General features: G+C 41.2%; 1 protein-coding gene across 1 annotated transcript in view; it reads right to left on the bottom strand.

Annotated features, from left to right (window-relative positions):
* The window catches only part of LOC133948944 (copine-8), a 73215-nt gene extending 54554 nt beyond the window's left edge, over positions 1–18661 (bottom strand). The window contains exon 1 of the mRNA XM_062383040.1: positions 18474–18661. Coding sequence (XP_062239024.1) covers positions 18474–18571 — 98 coding nt within the window. The 5' untranslated portion in view covers positions 18572–18661. The remainder of the gene's footprint in view (positions 1–18473) is intronic.
* Between the last annotated feature and the right edge of the window lie 5001 nt (positions 18662–23662).

Here is a 23662-nt window from a genome sequence, read left to right as displayed (position 1 = left end):
GGCTTCCAGTGTAGACCGCAGATATGCAACCCAAGACTCTATCTTCCATTGGTTGTGCACCTCTTACAGTCTGAATATTTTCTTTTATCACACAAGTCAAACACAAAACACAAACAAACTACTTTTTGTATGTCTTTTAGGTCCAGATGACATTTTGGTTCATCTTTATTGACAGCACTCTGCATATGAATGCAGTTAAATTAAAAAGCCAAAAACCAATGCATTTTGGTTGTGTTTTCTGACTCTTTTGCTCTCCACATAGACTTTTTACTGTTTACAGCCTTCTACATTTGTTCGCTCTAACTGCAAACCTGAAACCAGACTTCCGGCCTCTAAATCGTTTCCATTGCCTATAGATTTTGTATAGTCACAGGATGTCTTAACAGAGGTCAGTTCCCAAAAAATAGTATTTCCCACTGCTAGGGGCATTTAACAGTTAATCTGCTAATTTCTCGGCAAATCCGATTGCTAGAAAAAGATGATGACGATGACTCAATTATTCGGTCTTAGTTGCTAATTTTCTGTCAATCTATACTTTATTGATGGAACTGTTTCAGCGCCTGTTCGAGTAATGCTAATTTAGTATTCTAGTGTTTGAGTAAATAATTGTTAGCAATATCTCATTAAACTAGATACGTATTTGTATTTGGATCTGCACAAAATTTCAGACATAAATATCTGTCACCTAAAAAACTATTTTCATGTCCATGAAATCCATGATTCATAATTATTCTCTTCATTTTTTCAAAATGTAAATGTTTGCAATTTTCCTGGATCGAAAAACCTGGATCTAGATTTATTGGGTAATTCCTCGGATCAGGAATTGGCTTGAAAAAATCTTCAGGAAATAATCAGGGATAGAATAAACAGAAATGAAAATAAGAACATCAATATCCCCACCCTTATCCTTAAAGCTATGCAGTCAGCGCAGTGAAGACAACTACAACTACATTAGCGCAATAACACACACTCCAAACAAACACCACTGAGTATTCTCTGTAGCCATATGGGATAATGAATAATAAATGGTTTGCTCTGTCATCAAGTTTTTGGATACTAAATATTTCCCCACAAAAATAAAAACATATTTGCAGTCCATCTGTTGTCAGACCACTGTCCATCACAATCTATGAATAAATCAGGACAATAGAAGATAAATGCACACCTCTATAGTTCAGACAGAGAACAAAATGTTATGTGGCAGCAACTGGCTGAAGACGAGGAGTAATTTCCCTTGTTCTGCATTGGGGGTACAGTTAGGGACACAAGTTAAAATACACTGTCTCCCTTTGAGAGAGAATTTAAGGATCCGCAGTGACTTGCCGCTGCTCAAAGCACATCACACATGGTGGCACTCCAAATGGGCTCCTGGGCTCCCCCTGCGCGCAATACTGTGTGTTTGTGTGTGTGTGTGTGTGTGTGTGTGAGAAACACGTTTTCAGGATTTCCACTTCAGAGGATGATGTGTATGAGTCATGGCTTTCTCTAGTTTTTCTCTCGCTCCTTTCCTTCCTTTCATCCAGAGGCAGACAGCGTAAAGCTAAAAGCTGCCATCCGAGTCACAGAAAAGTCTGCAGGAAGAATAGGTAATAGACTAAAATAGTTCAAGTAATTTTAGCTGTGATTACCTAAATAAAGAAAAAAATATCTTATTATATTCTGTTGTTAATGTGTAATTTTGACTGTAATTTGTGCATATTTGTCACATAAATATCAGGCAGGACATCAATCAGCTGATAAACTCTGAAGACAAGCAAGGGAATCCTGCTTTGAAAGAGACAGTTTCCTCTTAGTCTCTGAGAATATTGATTTCTTCCATAGAGTTCCCTCAGGCTTTCAGCTTTGCTATGTTTAGATGAGACTCTCTCTCCATCCCTCTCGATCTCTTCCTCTCATCTCATCCTTCCATTCAAAAATGCCACCTTTGGCTTCTCTGCTGGCTCTCACTCTCTCTGGTGCACGCTCGCTCATTCACACAAAAAAACATCTTGCTCAGTGCATCATCTCTAATTCACTCAATGCTTAATCACTTCATGATAGTTTCTCTCTTTGAATGTGCTGCCACCACTTACTAGAGGCCACTCCAAATTATTAAACTTAACCCTAAGTGACCCACTCAGCCTTAACTGGGTTGATTATCCACTTTTCTTTTAAGAAAAAGATTCTAGCCGCTATCAGTTGTTCCAAATGACATCCAAAATGATCGCTTAAAGGAAATAATCGACACATGCAGGCTATGACCATGTGCAAATGAAATTGCACATGCAAAACACAATTTTACTGCCAAAGAGCAACTCAAATGCAGGCACTCCTTTTCAATAATTCACTTACTGGGATTTTAAGGCAATAAGTGCAAAAATAACTGACACCATGCATGAGGCCAAGCACCCCCATTAAATGATTACAAACGCCTGAGAAGTTTATTTCGATATTTGATACACATATGGGTACAGGGTCTATGTTAGTCCTCATTGGGAGGTGTCACCACTCAGAAGTCATCTTGGCCATGCTCCTGCACAGTTATTTTGGGTGAACAGGACCAGGATCATGTCCATAGTCCATAAATGGCTAAGATGAAATGAAAAAATGCATGGAGATTTAAGCTCCTAAATTTGAATTAAAATCCCTCAAATCTTTTATGAATTTGACCCAAAATAAATGACCCCCTGCAAACATTGGTGATCCTGGATGATTAATATCATGAGGCTGGTTATCACTTTTCTGTGAACACTGACAGTTCCAGATATGAGCAGATGAGGTGTGTTAGAAGCCACACCATCAACATCAGAAATCAATACAGAAGCAATTTGCAGTTCTGAATAAATGTCAAGACATTATTCAGTTGCTGATATCGTTCCATAATTCCAATAGGAAGTGATATGAATCCAAGCTCACAAAGATGCTGGATCCTTAGCCCCGGATCTCCACATACAGACACACAGACCCATGCTCACCACAATACACAAAGTCATGAGGCAGATATGACAGCGCTGATCTCAGACTGCTGTCAAGCTAGGCTTCCTCATCCCTAAGGTCGACCCACATATACCAGTTCAATCCCCTGCCATCCTGGCCCTACCTCTGACGCATCACCTCTCACAGCTGTCACTCACAGCTACAGGAAGTGAAATCAGATACCAGATGGGCAGAAAACACACATGTTTACACACACACATTCACATACTGGAGAAAGAAGGAATAAAAAGGTGAAACATTGGGACAAAAGATAGAGGGAGGAGGTCCATGAAGAAATGTACAGAAAGGCAGACAGATGGTGAGGCAGTATCTTCATCTGATTAAGCAATTCTCTAATGATGTGAAATGTTCATAGGTCAAAAGAGGTCAGAGGGGGGTTGTCTCTCTTTCTTTAACACAAACACACACGGACTGGAGACACACCTCTATGTCAATAAGTGGAGCCAAACGATAATAGCAGTATAGGGACAGTTACCATGGCAACTGCTGACATCCAATTGAGGCTACTTGAAGGACTTGACTGACAGTTGCTGCACATGCGTGTGCTGTTTTTCAAGCCGACTCAAAAAGCATGCCACCATTGCTGTTGTGTTGTTTTTTAAACGCTCACCTTTTCACTTCTTTCCTCTTTTTCGTTCTCTATGTCGCCTATCCTCTCCTCTTCCATCCCACTTTTCCCTTCTTCACTCCTCAGTTGCTTCTTTTTCATGTCCTGTTTCTTGTCTCTTCCCTTTACCCTCCTCTTGTTTCATTTCTCTCTGTTCAAATTAATGAATATTTCCACAATGATTTTTGGACTGGCTCTCGAGACCATGCCGCTGCATGCTACCTTGACAACACGACAGCAAACCCTCCCATCTCAAGGAACCCTCCCCTTTCGCCACTGAAACAAATCAGGGTTGAAGCCCACTGGAGGATAGGAGAGGAGAAGAAGGGAGAGGAGAAAAAAACAAGTGTTGAGTAAAAGAGAGTTGCACATATAGAGAGGCAGGCTGCCTAATTATCAGTCCCAAACTTTGGGTGTGTGTGCGCGTGTGTTGCTGTTCTATTTCTGTCAATGCAGGCTGTATTGGGAGTCCAGGTTTAACCATGGGCGCAGAGAAAGAGAGAAAAGTTGAGAGGGAGAGTGTGAAAAAGAAGAGGGAGTTTAAAAGCCACATTACACCGAGGTGCAGAGTTGTGTGTGCTTTTCTAGATTAAGAATTATAGCTGTACAAGTGTGGTTATGCTGCTGCTGCTGCTGTAAGCATAATTTCTTATCTTTTGTTTTTGCCAAAGAGGTTAAGCTAGTTTCTACGGAAGTGGATTGCATTCACTTGAAAAAAAATTTAAAATATTTTTTTATTTTTTTATGCTTACAGTTTGATGAATCAGAATTGGCAACTATTAATAAAGGGCCATTTTCAAGCACATGAATTAGTACATGTATATTTGATATCTTTAATGTATTTATTATATTTCATTCATATGATTTTGTGTGCAGGGCTTTAAGTAATGATGGAGTTTTCTTAGAGTTTATTTAATGCAATATTGAGCTCCACTAGATGCATTAGTACCAGCAACTTGTCCCAAAACAAATACTTAATTGGCCTCACCTCAGACGTCCCATCCCCGTCGCACAAAACTCCCCTTAGGATTTGCTGCTGCTGAGCTCAGTGCATGCAGTGTTGCATCTTCTCATGACAATTCTTTGAATCTGTTTCCTCAAACCTCCCTGGTTCTGGTGTGCTCTTTCAAATACCTTGATTATCAGCCAAGCCTTATTTCCTTTCTATTGTTCTGTCCTCCTATTAGAGGAGAAAGGGGGTTTTCTCACTAGTAACAGAGCATTAGATCCAATTGTGCCCTCTGTTGTACTTCCTTCTTCCTCCATTCCTCACTCTCTCTCTCTTTCTCCCTCTCTCTGTATGACTCTTTCTCTTTGACCGTGACCTGAATAGGGTCTCTGAAGACTGAACCATCTCAATGAACTAGATACAGTTACACACATATAGAGAGACACAAAACCACATGGAGCACCCTGTGCATGCTCCAATGATTTTCCAGTTCAGCGAACCCTGTTGTCCACCATGTCACACATGAACACAAACAAGTGAATAAAAACTGCCCAGGCAATATAGTATATGGTCCAGTATTCCAGATCTAATAAACTTCATACATATGCGAACAATAATACTGGATGGAAAAACAAAGAGACTAATCAGAAATTAAAGATTAAAGATTCAAGATCTGTGAATGACAACAGATTCCCTAAGAGACAATTCTCTCAAGCAATTCCTTCCATAATTTACTCTGATCAATGGGTTTTTAGTTTCAACAGAAAGTAGGAGTAAAGTATGAGTATGCAGATAAACCTTAATATGAAGGTGAGAGTTGCTAACCTGAGGAGCCAGATGGTTTACACACAACCATCTGGGGTAAGTTAACTTGGAAACTGATTGGGGAAAGGTCAGTTTCTTAAGTACAGTAAGCAGGTGATTGGATGAACCATCTATACATCATTATGTTTGATCCCAGGCAAAAGGAGATTGAGACAAAACAAATTCCATTGAGAAAAGCCTTAAGTAATGCTCCTTGCTCTTCGTTCAATGAAGAAATGGCTTCGAGTGGATACCTTAGATACCTTAAAGCCTGGCAAGATGGATTCTTGCTTGCAAGAAATCCATAAACACACAGCAGCTGAAAAAAACCTACCAAATGAAAAACTGATTTAATTCCACTATATCCAGATTTGACATGAAATTACACATACACATGATATCAACCACCTAACTATGTCTGGATTCTTTATATCACCATTCACACATTATTCTTATTTCTTTGAGAAATCGAGGCAAATCTTAAAAAAATGCCCTCTCACAATGTTGAAATAAAACGAAAAAAATGCCAAAAAGTAATCGAAAAACAAAACTATTAACAAATATGAATATCTGCAGATTTGTCAGCAGGCATTTTTAATTTGCCGGCGTCATGAGCTTAGTCATATGCTGTTGCTAATGACATTAAAATACCAGATATCAGTCCAATAAATCGGCAGAAAGACAGTAGTTTGCGGATAATGAAATATGGCCAGAAAGTGAATTTTCTGTGTGTGTGTGTAGCTCAGATGATCTCAACAGGTTACTGAGCACAATGTTACAGGTGCCTGCTTCTCCTTGTGCATGTGTTTTTTTATCTCTTCACATCTTTTCCTCTTCAATTTTTCTGATCTATTCAGTATTGTTAATTTGCAACAGAGCATGATGAAAAGCTCATGCTCCCACACATACACACACACACACACACACACACACAACCCCAGTCTCTCACACACACTTACACATACTGAAGGGGAGCATCAGCAGCTTGTATTCGCTCTGTGCTTCTCTAAGAGGGCTGCCCTAATTCTTCTTGACAAGGGCTGGAAGAGCCAAGAGAACATCTCAGTACACACACACACACAAGATAAAATATGCCATGCCACTATCCATTTATACACAGACATGTGCAACAAAATACACATCAGTCATGGGCAACACACAGCCAAACATCTGTGCCAGTGGCATTTTACCTTAATTGCCTTTGTCACTGCTTTTAGTGCAGTCTAGTCAACCTTGCCTAGTTTGTTGCAACAACACACACACAGACACATACATACCAAGACACAGAGATGGCACACACACACATACACACACACACACACACACACACACACACACACACACACACACACACACAGACACACACACACACACACACACACACACACACACACACACACACACACACACACACACACACACACACACACACACACACACACACACACACACACACACACACACACACACACACACACACACACACACACACACACACACACACACACACACACACACACACACACACACACACCCCCTGCCTGCAACTGCTCAGTACTCACAAAAGCCAAGTCTTTGCAGTTTTACGTACTGAACATGAGAAAAATCGGACATGCTCAGATGTTTCTCAAGTTGTGAAAGTGTGTCTGTGCGTATGGTTGGTTCGCGATTGTGTCTGCCCATGCCTGTCTCTGTGAATAACTGTTACAGACTGAGAGACAGCGCGAGTGTGTAAGCACTCATGCATGTTTGTATAACTGTTGTGATGAGGCTACTCAGAGCTACCGTGGGCGACAACAGGGCAAGAGGATGAGGGAGAGATGGAGGGAGGGAGAGAGGCTTGAAGACAGGGGGTATTTGTATTTCTCTCCCTCTCTGACTCCCTTCAAACAGTGTTAACCTCCATATCTTTCTTTTTCCTGCATTATGAGTGCGCTAAGGCCTTTGGACGACGTTATCAACAGGATGTCGAGAGTACGTTTGCTCATGTTAGAGGCATGCTTGTGAGGCTAGGGGCTTTTAAATGAGAGACGGAGGGAGACAAGGAGGGAGGGAGGCAGCATCCCTGGCTGAAAATACAGCTGTTGGGGTGATTAACTGCATGTCAAGTAATCTTGCCTGTCAAACAGTCTAAATCTGTTTTGAAATGACAATCTGAAATGTCATCAGCTGACTGTCTGATGCGAGGTGCAGCGGCACAACTACCTGCGAGTGTAAGTGAATGCTTAAGTGATGGCTTTAAATGCATTTGTGCGCATGCCGTGAGGATTATGTACTGTATTAGTCTGTGTGTGTCAGCCCTCATGCAGTCCTTCACTTGAATTGTTCTCCAGGGCTTTCTGTTGTACATCTATGCACCTATTGATGATTTAATTTGCTGCTGGGGCTCCGGCACGTTCAGCGATGGTCCATTGAGCATAGCTTTTAACGCCTGTTTGACCCAGAGAGGTCAAACAGGCACCGGAAATAACTCTCAAGAACCACCCGCTCTGATGAGTTCATTTTTCACACTTCAAATCCAATACGTCTAAATAAATTTATTAAAGTATGTAAAGAAAGATACATGAAATCGTATCTCTGAAGTAGATGTTCTTTTAAAGGCTTTCTTGTTTGAACATTTTAATACATGTAGGTGTATTTTGACAATGAAATAAACATTCCATTGATAATTTTAAGAAAGTGTTTTTAAATGCTATGCAGTTATCTGATGTCTCCTACACTTTTTTATGTATTTGATAACAACATAACTTATATTTTTAACCAGATATCACTTATGTATGTACCTGCTTGGCAAAGATCTGTGATCTAATGAGAAGATTTCCACTAATAGAAATAATTAATCCTCAAAATGTACATGCCGTGATTACCATTAGCAGATATAATTAAATATTAGTTAATTATTCATAAATGGTGTTGATGGTATCACTACTTCTGACCTCATTTTCAGCACCTTGCAAGTGGAGCCAGATTTTATACTTTATACTTGATATACTGTTTTATATCACGACCCAGAACCTACGCTGTAGCCTACACAACTGCCATTCATCGCTTGTGAGCGTTTCTTCTTGTCTGTTTTACTCAAGACTGGATATAGAGAGCCTAAAATGTTAATTTTTGCAGGGGCATGGACCCGGGACAGTGGAGCTGTCCGTGACAGAGTGCACACAGCACGGCCATAGCGCCACCAAGCCCAGGGCAGACACCAAGGGAGCCATGCAGACAGCGGACTGCCAACCGAATCAAGTCTACCGAGCGCGTCCCACCATCTCCTTCGGCTCTCCACACATTGTTAAGTTACAAATTCAGTTGTTTTTACAAACTCGTTTTGTGTGTGTCTGTGTGTGTGTCGCTGTTACTTTTCCATCAAATTATGGGACTATCATACAGAAGCTACACAATTCAGATTGTCTTCTAAACAAATTCTTCTGACAGACAAAGCTATGCAGAAATACCACACATACAACACAAATACACAACTACACTTCTAGCTCCCAACCTCTGTGACTGTCCTTCAACAAATACAGTAATGTTACAGTTTATTATTTGCAACTATCACACTTACTCTGCTCAGGTTAAGTTGCTGATGTGAAAGGCATTTGTGTGTATCTGTGTGTCCTTGAGTCCATGTTTTATCACCTGCATTTTAAAATAACTCCACAGCTGTCCAACCTTGAGAGTATGGCCAATGGCGTAACCTATTACCCCACTACTTACTACATCTGAATGTGGTAGTACACAACTCACTGTTGTGTTGTGTGTGTATGTTAGTTGACACATAGCCCTTGACCTTTGCCAATGACACGCTCTCCCTCTTCATAAGATCTTTATCAATCTATTTTCTCCCTGCAGCTATAAAACTTGATGTATGGAGTGTAGGCATTGTATCAGTGTGTGGTTTGTGTGTGTGTGTGCTCTCAAAGTGTGTCTAGTGTGCAATTAAACCCACAGAGACTCACAGTGCACATACTGTCTGGAATCTATGTAGAAAAAACACCTGCAGCGAATGAACAACAGAATGAAGGAGGTCAATAGTAATTTTCTCCCACGCATTAATCTTTACTGACCTGACTAGAAGAAGCCCAAAGCTGATTACAGAACAGGACCTCCAACACTAAAGGTACTAACACACTCATGAACTGAGATAGTGTACGACGGACAAGACAAAGGCATCAATCCAAGCTAAGAAAGGGTTTTTCTTTCAATATAGCTTTGTCTCCCTGATTGCCAGCACCACTGTGTTGTCATCCAAAATCATTTGCACCCCATGCTGTTCACAACCATGTGTAAACACACAGGAAAAGTTATTAGCCGTCGTGTCACTGCTCACACGCGAACACATCCCTTTTGTGCTTTTGGCTGGCATTGAACCAGCGCGCAGCAGGCGACCCCGTCTTCCCTTCAAAGTGACGGTTGTCAGCGGTGTCTTCAATAAGAGGACCATTATGTTAGCTCCACGGGACCAAAAGGTCAACACAATCACTCCCTGGAAAAGAGTGAGCAACCTCAAAATAGATAGCAGCTTGGTCATGACTTGTAATTTTAAAGGACAGTGTTGCAGGGTAAGTGGTTCATTGGAGCAAAAATATGAGGTTATGTGATGAAAGATCTGCTGTCACTGTTTTAATGAGAGAAATGGCAGGATTAATAGATAACAAGATTTAAATGTGAATTGGTAAAAATCAATGGTGTGAAGTCCACTGGATGTAATCTAGAGTGTCTCGTGGAGTCAACGATGCATTCTAATAAGCTTACTTAGTATCCTTTCATGGCAGTGGCCCAATAACCTGCAGTGTCCCGCCACTAATTGCTCCTCTGGCTGAGATTCCACCAAATTCACCAAATGTTTTCATATGAAGTCTCACATCTGGTAGTAGCAGTTATTTTTAGGGTGTGTTCCAGTGATTGCATGTACAGGACCCTGCTCTAGTGGAGGATGCAATTCATAGTATCTTGAATATCAATATGTTTGGGGAGGGCTAAAATGAGGGCTCATTAGTCCATCAACTCTATCCTACATCTTGTCCTCACCAAAATCAATCAAAAAGCTGATTGATTAAAATCAGTTTATATTGTTTTGTGCAACAATAAAGAAACAAGCCAACTTAATTTAATTTACTTAACTTTTCCACTATTTAAGGAACACATGCCTGTGTATAATTTGGAGTTATGGTGAAAGATTTACAGTAAAATAAATTATAAATATATTGTTTTTCAGCAACCTCGTATCAAAAGTAGTCCATTGAACCTACACTGAGCATTGGCTTAAGGCAATTCCATTGTTTTTTAGACCGATAACTGTGCTTAAAGAGCATTGAGATTGTCATCAGAACAAATTCCTTTAGCAAATGAATAAATCTAGAAAATACCACAAGATACCAAGGATGACTAAATGAAAAACAAGATGTTCTTAAATGATTGACTGTGCTGCTGTTAGTGCTCTACATTAGTAAATCAGACCAGACAAGTGACAGAATGGCTAAAGGGGTGGCAGAGGCCAAAACAACCCACAGCACTGTGTATCACAATTTGACCATAATGCTTGTTGTCCAGTCATAGATCACTGCTGCTTTTCTGTCCTAATACATAATTAATCACATTCAGCATCCAAGTTTAAAACTTATTTCATGAGCAGTTTTGAAACTAGCTGGGCTAAGTCAGGTCTTCATCCAAATGGCTGACATAAAATATGGATTTTTGAAGAACTAATAGAACTGGTAGGAGGCTTTATAATGCAAATGACAACGTGGTGTCCACGGTTTCATCTGCGTGCATGTAGTACTGCTGGGCTCAACACCAGCACTTAGAGAAAGGAAGTGAGTAGAACAAGAGGTTACAAGCACACCACAATTTGAACTCAATGGGAGTTTGCCAGCTTCACACTGTCAGTATGCGCCTGCCAACACAGACTATCACGCTGCCAAGTGAGCCCATTCAAAATTAGACAAAGGCCAGGTTTTCCACTAGGAGACAGAATACAGTGGATCTCTTTAAAATCATGACAAGCATAATATGACCTAGTCTGCCAACAGCCAGCTGATTTTGATGCCAGGCTGTGTGGGGAAGCCTCCAATCACTGACTTTAGACTTTGTCCTCAGCTAAACTGTAGATTAAATCCACTTCATGCAATGTGCTCACAACACATCCACAAATATCAATAATCAATTTTAAGGAAAAAATGTAATTGCCAAAAAATACTTGATAAGACAAGAACAAATACAGGACCACTTGTGGTTTGAAGCTGATGTGATGACATATTTTTTAGTGAACCTATTAGGATCAGGGCAGTCGCGTGTCCCAGCCTTCAAGCCTGAACAAATATGACCTTGTTTTCAAATTTAGCTTCCTTTCATATTTCAAAACCAGCCTTTGCTGAAGTCAGTCAGGAAATATTTGCAACGCACGATGTTAGATGCATGACGAAGCCGGCACATGTTGTGGCAACAGGGAAAACTAGATCGAGACTTCTGTTTCTATTCTCGTCATGGCTCTGCAGCACAGAGAGGGTAGACACAAGAGGGAGTGTGGGAATTATTGCTGTCAATAGTCCCGATGTTTGCTGACAATGACATAAATTCTGAAGAAAAAAAAATTCTACTTAGGTCCTACTCAGAAGCCCGTCCCGTCCTTATCTCTCCCAGGCAGGCTGGTTTTGTGTGTGCATGTGTTATTTCTGACTTTTCTATCAAGCTGATGCCAGCTTTAAAGAAGATATATTATGCTCACATTGAGGTTCCTAAGTTTACATTGGGTTATTCCTTTATATGCTCCAATGTTCAGAAAACACATAACTCTCCTCATACTCTCTGTACCTGAAGGTTGGTGAACTCTGTCTGAAACACTTTTTTTATTTTAGCTCCTGTCTCTTTAAGGCCCCCCTCTCAATAAAAGCCAATTTACTCTGTTATGATTGGTCATCTGCTGCAAGCGTATTTGCTCGGCTTTAACTCTGCCCTTGCTTTACCTGGCTTTGTTAAGGGGCGTGCCAGATTAGATGTTAGACATGCATGGAGAGGCGGTGGTCTAGTGGCAGAAACTTGGACTATGGGCAGAAAAGGTCTCTGGTTCATCTCTGGTTCATCTCCACGGAGAGACAACAAAAGACGAACCTGGATTGATCTGTCCAAAAATCCAAGAGGATTCTCCCTACCCTGTCTAGTGCCCCTGAGCAAGGCACCTTACTTCCCCAACATCTGCTCCCCGGGCACCTTACATGGTCGCTCACTGCTCTGTGTGTCCTGCACCAGATGGGTCAAAAGCAGAGGTTAAATTTCCCTACCTGCATGAGTGTGCATGTGCATGTCTATGCATGTGTTTGGGATAAATAAATGCATCTTAATCTTAATCTTAATGATGGGAATGTGGGGCATAATGATGTCACATGACATTACAATGATGTGGATGCAACAGCTGTACAACAGACGAGGCATTTAATGAGCAGTGTTTTCTGTAACTTTGCAGATAACATTATAAATAACACACTAGAGGACAGGGAAAAATTGAAAAAGCATCATATGTCTCCGTTAAGATGCTGGTACCAAGGCTGCAACAACTAATTGATTAATTGATTAGACTGGTATGATTTAATGCTGGACACACTCTGATCAGCATCTCCTGCGGTTGGTGCAGTAAACAAGCCAATCCCATGCCTTGCGTAGCTCACATAGTGTCTCCTCTCTAGGGGTAAACTTTTGAAATGAGGGTGGAGACGAATGCCGCTAGTGTGTGTGTGTGTGTGTATGTGTATGTGTTTTTGTGTATGTGTGAAATAACAGGTAATAGCCCGTGTGCTGGCCCGATCAATGGCCATAATGGAATATTTGGACTTTGGGCCATTCACCACAGAGTCTCCTTGCTCCAACATGTAGGTGGTGACGCTAAGGAGCATCAGGGAGTAATTCATCCTTCTGTGACTGAGTTCTGGTGAGGAATGGCTTATGTGTACACTCATTCATATATGTAGCGCCAGCAGCATGCAGTAGGTGTGAACATACTTTGGTGCATGTGTGCCTTTGTACAACGCAGTGGGCAGAGCTGAGTACCGTTATCGATCCAAGCTGATTCCGCAGGCTCCCCCATCAATCAGTAAAATGTCTCCAGCTAACTGCTGAGTCCGAGCCCAGCTCTTACTTCCTAGCATCAGGGCATTGTCTCAATAAGCTGCAGATGCGGGCTCACAGGATCTTTCAAAAACGATTTTATCACCATGTTCTTCACAACAATTACACAGGAGGAGCTATGCGGACTGAGAGTGCATGCTCAAAAGCTCTCGAACTTTCTCTTTTCTTGCCTTCTTTGCTCTCAATCAACATAAGTGTCTTAAAAATAATTAATAAGTATGAATATCAAAATTAAAGGAAAACAAGAGATGATTCACTTGTTCGCAAATTGCCTGTTACAGTTTTTCCCCTAACAGGTGGAAACATCTTAAAACCCAGGCACACACTCTAAGTGTTTCAAGAACACTGATTTGCATTGGAAATAAGCCAAATTAACTCAAAACTGCATATTTTTACACTAATTTCAATTGGACTCCACTACCTGACCTGTGAAGATGGATTTGTATCTGAGCTCCCTCTCTCTGTCATCCTCGATCAATTGGGAATGACAGCAACAATCATTGTAGCCACAACGCACAACATTGCTCACTCTCAGGCCATTGTCTACTCAGGTAATTTTTGCACTTTAACACCCCCCTACACACACACACACACACACACACACACACACACACACACAGAGGGGAAACCTAAAAAAGTAGTAACCATGGTGATATTGAGCACAGCACTTGTGTCCACTTACTAGGGCTGCTCTATTAATCGAAATTTAATCGTGATTTTGATTATTGGGTCAAACGATCTCCAAACTACTATAATCGAGTTGAAACGATTATTCTGCATTTTTTTCAAAAGAGACGCAATTCAGTCCTTCCCCAAAGCATTCAGCGGCCCTGCTGACTGGCCCTCACTCTCAAGCAGCCATAAAGTGAAGGAAGTGAGTTGTGTGTATGGCAGTGTTGTGCATGAACGAACGCAAATGAACGCGTTCATTGAACACGTTCACTTTTGTGAGAACGGTGAACTGAACGCACCTCAATGACAAATAATGAATTTGAACGGTGAACACGTTCATATTTCAGTGTCCTCGCTTATAGACGACAGGAAACTTCTCTCTTTATGTGTAACTTTATTAAAGTCCAGCGAACACAACACACTTCTTGTTGTAACTCCGACAATCCTATCATCCACTACTGTGTTCTTCACTCCACTTCCTCATTCACCCTTGACAGGCCAACTCATCAGCCAATGAGAGCCTGTCATGCCAGGTAACTCTCCAGCCATTGGTCTAGAACTGTCACTTGCCCCACCCTGACTGGTTCACTGACCCTCTGGAAATCCCAATACTTATTGACATGGCGTAGTTAGCTGAACATAAGTCATAACAAACACATAGCAGTCAAACAGAACATAAACCTAACTACCAGTCCGTTACAATATTATCTGAGGTCTAGCTAAAACGTTACGGAATGTTTTCCATCTCCTGAGGAGAGACGCTGTCTAAATCGAATGCTTTCACCATGTTGTTGCTCAGTGCCCGTGAAATGTCCGCGATGTAGCCTAACCTGAACCGAGTAACTCGACTTAGCACTACGTTACCCATGATTCATCGCACACACACATGCACACCAAACAAGCAACGTATTCCAAGGGTTTTCTTCTCTGGCCAGTGTCTCTGCTCCGAGCCGTAGTCTGGAGCTCGGCTCACGGGTTATCTTGGCTCGCTGTCTGGCCGGTAACCAGCCGTCCGGACCGCTCCGTGAAGAAGGAGGAGGAGATGTGTCTTTACTTGGAATGCGCCCCTTTATTCCTCGGATATACAGCAGGAGCAACACTCGCATCACCTCTAGGTGGTCCGTCACTTCTCGTTATAAACACACTTTTAACGTCTCTTCCCACAATACCCTGGTGCACTACGTCACAAAATACAAACTTTCCTTAAAGGGGCAGGCCCTACCTGCAACACAACAGCTTTGGCCTCTTAAAAAAATGGCTCACTTTGCACCTTAAACTATGAAATGAACTGAACTATGAACTAGTTCAGAATTTAAATGGTGAACTATGAACGTGAACTATTCATATTTACTTGTGTGAACTGAACTTTGAACTAATTCATGAGAGGTTTGAACTTGCACAACACTGGTGTATGGTGACTAGTGTTGAAAAAAACAGTGCGAGTGGAGCCCCCCTAACCCTAACCCCCCCATTTGATCGACAAAAAGGGTAGAAAAAGTTCGAGCAGTAGCACAGCATGTAGAATAACCGGGCACCGATATCCTGGTTTCACCAAGGAATAAGACAGGCAGCCGTCATCGGTGTTTACCTGAACCGGAAGTGATACACTTTATTGCGCACGCTCCAGTCATTTAAATATTAAAGCATAGACTTCAGAATAAGGGCACATAATAAGTTTGAATAATCGTGATTTTGATATTGTCCAAATTAATCGTGATTATTATTTTTCCCATAATCGAGCAGCCCTACCACTTACACATACTGCATATATAAAAATACACACAACCTATATGCTAAAATTCCCAAATGCGAACAGTATATGTACACAAACACATACCTACCCGTAACCTTGACATTGGCGCTCTCCCTCAAGTTGAAGGTGGGAGGACAAAAAACCCCAAAACACAGTCGGCCACTGGGGGAGTCTGAGGAGCTGGGTGACTCAGACATTAGCAAACTTTCCTGAGCATGTGCATATATTCAACTGGAAAATGACATGAGCACTATGTTACTAAGGAGATGAAGCTGTAATCTACTAGAAACACAGCAACTGCAATATCTGAGAGAGTCAAGCAGGAAAAGGCATCTACATCCCATTAAGACATAAAGTTTATCTTTGAACTGCGTCACAATCAGGCCAAATAAAAGCAGTGCCAACATGCACTGTTTCCTGTGTTAAACTTTAAAACAATCACTTAGCTGACTTCTGTGATAGGACCTAGTTTGCCAATAGAATCACAGTAAAGGAGATTAAAAGGATAGATAGATTTATGTTGAATGTTTATGTATGTGAATTTATGTTCATGTTTTCATCAAAACAGACCAACACAACACTGCACTGACAGCATGGCAACACCCGGGAAAGATATTCTAGATTCAGGAAACTTTTAACGGATTTTTCTGTTCAACATTTGAATAACTGCAGGCATAATCAATATTCATATCATCAGATATACACGCACACACACACACACACTGCACGATTCAAATAGAAGTTCATGTACACAAAGGAGCATACATACTCTTCATACTGAGTGTCAACAAACCTCAGTTTATTGGAGCAAGTTTTTAAAGCCTGTAGAAATATAACACTGTTGATGATATCACTACTAACCACAAACACCGTGACCTATTTTACTGTGAAAGCGCTGCCTCAGGGTTGTGACACAACACCAAGAGTTTATGAGACAAAACATTATTTTCAAATGGTTTTGAGTGTTGTCCATTCTGAACATTAACAGGTGTATTAAAGGCAACAGTTGTGGTAAAAGACGTCACAGAGAGCTTGTGTAAAATATAACCTCTTTCATTTGATGGAGGCAACACATTTATAAGATTATCTTCTCAAAACATGTGGCTTAACCTGGGAAGAATACAGCCTGTGGGTCACCAGTGTGGCAGGAAAAATACCACATTCTCTACATTTCTCTCCCCTGCTTATACACAGACAACAAAATCCCCCGCTGAATGAGAGGGGAAGACCCCCTTCAAAGGGGGTTAAATACACTCCAGCCTGGTCCCCAGCCTTTCCCTGTCTGATTCTATCACATCATGACACTTGCACACAGACAGATGCACCCTAACACAACACAACTCCTTGGTACACAAGACTCATTTTATATGCATTCATGCAAAAATATAGCCTCTTTTGACAGGGGGGGGGACACCAACAACGACAACAACAGCATCATCAGTCGCGCACTGCAATGGCACATAATGATGGGTGACACATCTTAACTTGCTCCCACTACTAAGGACAAATTTTCCAGCGTATGAATGCTGTCATCTTGCTGTGATGACATCTTTCGGAGCCAAAGTCTGTGCAGAATCAGGGGAGTGAAACCCCACTGTTATTGCAGGCCAGTGTCAGCTGTCAATCATAACATTTCACCCAATTCTAATAGCATCAAATAACAAATCAAAACCAAATTGACAATACAAATTAGCAGTTATATATAAATCACTGCATTAAGATCTACCAGGAATTACAGCGATTTGGCAACTTATGATTTAAGATTTATACTGCAGCCAGCCACCAGGGGGCAATCAAGACACTTTTTGAATCTCTTTTGGTTCCAATTTTGGGTAGCTGTCAAGTCGTCCATCTTTATTTTACAGTTGAAGATCTCAACCCATTCACTAACATGGAGGATACAGGGTTAAAGACCTATACTGTAGCCACCCACCAGGGAGCGATGGAGGAGAATAGGTTTATGACCTATATTGCAGACATCCACCAGGGGGCGATGGAGACACTTTTGGCTTGGATTCTGCAGCTGTCATGTCTTCAATGTTTATAAACAGTCTATGCCAGAGCAACACAGCTTGAAAATGTCTACTTAGCTCGTTAAATCTCTAACATTGAACAACTAGGTAATAGCCTTATCCCGCTGTGCTATATTCCATACAATGCTCATGATCACATAACCAGCTGTGCATTTATTTACATTATATCATACTATATGAATGTATTTTGCTTTCTACGGAAATCTCCTTATCCGTGTAGCTAATGCAGCTTTGGTACTCGTAACCAAGTTTGTGTTGACGTTTTGGTTGTAACAGCATTGACAAAATATCCACAGAAGTGCATTCTTTCCTGAAAAAGTAACGCGTACATGTTGCCATTAATAAATACTTTTGACAGCACGACAGTATTTGACGGTATCTCTGCGTATTTTAGAATAAGTAGCGATAACGTGACAGTTTAGTCTGTAAATAGAAACTTGGACGGAGTTGGAAGTGAACAGGCGGAACTTCCAGCTGCGTTTACGGCTCGGTGTATTTCCAGTTAACCCGGTCTGAACATTACGATACACACGCAGGTGAAAGAGAGACACGGTCGCCTACCTGCAGGACACCGTGATTTCAACTTTGGTGGCAGGGATAGACGCGTTGAGCGGGTCGAAGTCGCCTATCGACGCCATGTTTAAGAAACTGTTGTTCATCCTGTCAAAAAAAAAAGGAAAACAATGCTTCTCCTCCGGTTGTTCTCCCCCTGTGCAGTCCAGCGGCTTTATACGATCTGCGAAAAAGAAGGAGGAGGAGGAAGAGGAGGGGAAAGTGTGTTTGAGCCTCCCCGACGAGAAAGGTGCCAGAGAGAGAGAGAGAGAGAGAGAGAGAGAGAGAGAGAGATGTGATGTCATTTATCTTTCTCCTCCTCTATGGGTGTGTGTTTGTTTGTGTGTGTGTGTGTGTGTGTGTGTTTGTGTGTGTGTCTCTCTCTCTCACTCTTCCTGCCCATCTCATCCCCCCATCTCTTTCTGTCTGTGTAAATTCACTTCAGCTGACTTCTGTTCATTTCATTTACGCTCACATTTACCGGCATGGAAGTGGCGACAATGATACAATCATCAAGATAAAATGGAATACATTTCATCATGTAAAGTTTTGTGTGTGTGTGTTTGTGTGTGTGTGTGTGTTTCACGCGTTTCCTCTCCCATCAATACCCCTATTCACATGAGTTCATTTCAGTGTGATTCAGTTCATTTCAGTGTGATTCAGTTCAGTCCAGTGTGAGGCATTGGCATGAAACACCCCCTAAGCGCCCTCCTGCATGGCCGGATTAACCTGTTTGGAGGTCCCCCGGGGGGCAAAAACAAACCGTTGGGCCCCCTGATGATGTCATGGGGTTTATTAAATCTTGCGAGTAATGTACTATTTAGCAGAAAGCCCGTCTTACAGGCTGTGTCTCAATTTAGGAGCTGCGTTCTTCGTTGTGTGAGTAGATCGAGGAGGATGAACCGAAACAAGTCTTCTAGAGAGGCTTTCTGTCATGGGTATCACCACCTCGTCCCGCTCTTATCAATGTCACCTAGCTAATTATTTTTATTTTAACATGTGAATTGACAGCTGTTAGGTTGAGTTGAAGAGTGATACTCAAGCATCAGACGACCCTGTGCTACCTGTTTTAAAAAGCCGTTTGACAATGAAGCGTAATGAATCCTTGGAGAGGTTGGGGCACGGAAGGATCCACCCACGGACAATTTGTCGGACACATTTGGAGAAGCCTTCTAAATGGGACGGCCCAGTCGCGCCTCTGGGATGCTATCGGCCTTCAAATGCAGCCCATAAACGATGCATGAATTTAGACACAGCTTCAGACTGTGGGTTTGAAATGTATGGTTTAGAGTCCAAATGAAGAACAACGCTGATTTGCATTCTGGTAAACGTAACCTCTAGTGTTTTATGTACTTGCCCTCTAAAAGTCTGCTGTGATTATTAATATTCTTTTTTTTCTTCATCTGTGTCTTGTAAGTGCTTCTGTAATGTGCTAAACTCAGTCTCTCTATAAAATACCAAAAGGCCATGTGTATATATAGATATATACACTGTTTCTGTAGTCTCAGTCGCCAGTGAGTGATTACTCTATTGATATTATGACTAGCGTTTGTGTAGAAACACTAATAATTCCCTCCCTCTTTCGTCCCTATCTTTTTCTCCCTCTCTCTCTCTCTCTCTCTCTCTCTCTCTGAGAGATGAGGATAAGCATCTGATTTAATTAAGTGAAAGGGAGACCCTCCGCAGGCAGAGAATAGAATGACAGCATGACAAATGTAAAGGGATAAGGAGAGTCACAGTATAAGGACAATATGCGTTTGTGTGCGTGTCCCCAAAAGAGACCTAAAGAATATCAAATGTGTTTATTAGAGCTCATATAGAAAGCTTGTTTCTTTGTGTTTAAAAATGCATATGTGTTTGCACTCAAGTATCCCTATAAATGGATACAAAAGATCACAATTCTCCAATTCTCTCTTTCCACGTGACTTGTAAATTCATGTCGCATCACCACATCCCACATATCCCAAACGGCCCTGCACGTGATAAAGATTGAGCCCACTCCCCTTTTGCTATAGGCTGCATCAATGTGGGTGTAAGAATTATGTTTAGATAATGGAGTCATAGGATATTAAAATGACGCATCTCTGTATTACTCAGTGTGTTTACTGGCTGACCACATGTCTAAATATAGCAGTCTTACACACACATGCACACACGCAGACACACAGTCATGCACACGCACAACACACCCTGGGCTGGATATGTGGAATGGTGGCAAAAACCATTACGGCACCTTTGGGCAAACATCGTGCCTCCGCCCCACGTCCACATCGGTGGCTTGGGGGGGATGGGTTCATGCAGATACAGGGGCAAATATAATGGATATGGACTGACACACACACACACACACACACAAACAACAGGTACAGACAGAAAAGCCATTTCTACAATTGTACTACACAAAACAACACTATAGATTTAAGATGCATAACCATTAATCACAATACAGCTAAAACAGCACAATTACTGCTCATGCATTATAAATGAATATAGTTTGTTTTTTTTACGAATAAACTGCAGCACAATTAATTCACAGTCCTGGTAGCAATTGCATGTATCCATATTAAAAAAAACATTCCTAAAATTCATCATAATGTGTTTATATGAATTCATAGTGTGCAAATCTTTTACCAACAACATATTTTACTTTTGCCTTGATGTATAAATTATGTTCATTCTCACAAAACAAATAACAGAAGAAAAGAAGATGCTGTATTATATACTGAATATTTATAATGCATTTCAGCTGTGGACAGATTTCAAACATCATTTAATTCACTTACATTTCCACAAACTGGATTCAAACAATGGATCCAGGCTTTCCGTGCACAATCATCATATATTTTTATAAAAACACGCCACAAGGCCAATTTTGGTTTCCAAGAACTTCAGAACTCCTCTTCCATGTAGATGTAAATTTAAAGGATCACCAACTTGACCCACTTACCTGTCCACATGGAACGCTGTGGGATATTTGGCTGCAATAACCTTTTTCCACACGTTACAGTCCATCTCCTCTTTCTCCTCCTTCTCAGCCATCATCAGGTTGCCTATGGCCTGCCCCTCTTTCTTTTGCCAGCTTGAGTCAACCTCAGATTTAGCTTTAGGGATCCCGTCACTGGATTTGCTAAGGAGACGACCGAACCATATGATCCTTCTCTTCTTGATCTCTAGGGATCAATAAAGTTAGTACATGTTTTCCTTAATGGAATATATGTGCAGAATATCACAGCAATCCACCCAGGCGAGTTGTTGACACCTTTCACAGAATAAAAACATGAAGGTTCTTCATCTGGAAACCATGAACAGCTGCAAAAAATGTTGCACCAGTCCATCGCATAAATTATTTTATATGTTTCATTGCATGAGTGAAAAATATGACCTGCAAGTGGCACAAGATAAAAAAGATACGGGATCATCAATAGGGTTCATCCTCTGGGAACAGTGAATGTCTGTATTAAATTTGATTGCAACTCAATCAATATTTAAGAGTGACTGGTGTTGGACCATGCCCCATTGTTTAATGGGCTGGTACTGCCCTCCTGAGAGAAACAATGCTAGTTTGAATAAAAAATCTCTATGAATGCACAACTAACAAAACATTTACTGTAGGAAATTCCCAGCAGATATCAGTTAGTTCAAATATTAGACCAGGTCTCATTTGTCACAATAAATAATATATTTCATGAAATATCCCTTGGCTCTTTCAGCTCAGCCATGGCTAAAAGTCATGTTGATGCATTGTTGAGGACCCAGGTAGTTAGAATCTCTAATTTGCTAATTTACTCTCCACTGCACAGGGTTCAACTGGAGAGCTCTCTGGGTTTAATAGTCACTCACACTCAGCCACTAAACACACAACTGACACTGACCTGCACTTACATGGAGAGATCTTGCAGGTGATTTAACGTAAAGAGCTTTCTTCTGTCAAATGTAAATGTATATACCAGAGCACACACGCTTGAGTTGCTCCCTGGTGCTGTTACTATCAGTTTAATCACCCTGTGCCAGCCGCACCGAACATCCCTTGTTGGTGTTTGGTCCTTCCTTCTCTCTATAAACAGATGCTGCATGCGACAATGCTTTTACAGTGGCAGAGAGAGCTAAATGCACAGCAAATTAAGAAATCAACTTTATCAATTTGGTGACACGTTCACTGCAACACATGCAAACACAAAAAGCACTGCAACTAGAAAAAACAATGTTTACAGGGGACCCAAAAAAGTGATGAAACTGGCTGTAGTTCAATTCTTTGTGACGTTATTTAATTCTGCTACTCCTCAGTTGGGATTGAGTTTCACAAAGCATTGAACCACAGCCAAGTTAATCACTTTTTAGGGTCCCCTGGAAACATTTCTGCTGTCTATTTCAGCGCATGTGTCGTGAAATGATGAATTTGTTTTTTTTAATTTGCAAGTGTTTTTTCTCTTTGCATGTGTTTTCTTAATTTGCAGTACGTTGAGCTCTATTTGCCAACACAGGCTTTGGTTGCTCGCAGGTAAACAGTCCAAATTCAAAGAGCAAAAGAGGCAGAGCACTGTCTGCTTTTCATCTATCTCCATTCATATGACAGCTATCAATAGAGATTAGCAAAAATTTTGCCTGGACCTAAAACACGTTGAACCTTTGTGATGAAACAAACAAAGTCGGACTGTAAATGGACGTTTTTCCCAAATTTCCTGTCTACATCAGCTGCCTCAAAATAAAGATCTTTGCCCCTAGAGGGAAATATGTTAAAAGGTGATAGTCAATGGGCTCTGAAATTGGGTCTGTCCTCTAGTTTTTGCTAATCTCCTACTCTGCATATTTCTCCCTTTACCAAGACGTATAAAGTCAAAGTTATTGAGTGGATGAAATAAACAAGTACAACCTCCTAATTTCATGCTAAATTTCTTTCACTGGCATGTTAAAAACTGTTATTCTACCCTGTGTGTTTAGCTTCATAGCTGAGACACGCTGAGAGGGTACTAGGTGGTTCTCTGCAGACACGTTCAAAGAGCAAATAGCAGTATCACAGCTCATCAGTTCTGGTCATAAACCAGCCGTGCTGGTATTTTTAGCTGGAGGATGCACAATTGCGGATGCAGGGGTGATGAATATTGACCTTGCTCCTCCTGAGCCACATAGCTGCTCAGAAAAAAGGCTTTAACTACCATTTGGCTTCCTAAACCTGTCCCCCCTAACCCCACACACTCACA

Source organism: Platichthys flesus, chromosome 23 (genome assembly GCF_949316205.1).
Source record: "Platichthys flesus chromosome 23, fPlaFle2.1, whole genome shotgun sequence".
NCBI lineage: Eukaryota > Metazoa > Chordata > Actinopteri > Pleuronectiformes > Pleuronectidae > Platichthys > Platichthys flesus.
Note: the sequence above shows the minus strand (reverse complement) of the source record. Positions and strands in the feature narration are given on the sequence as shown.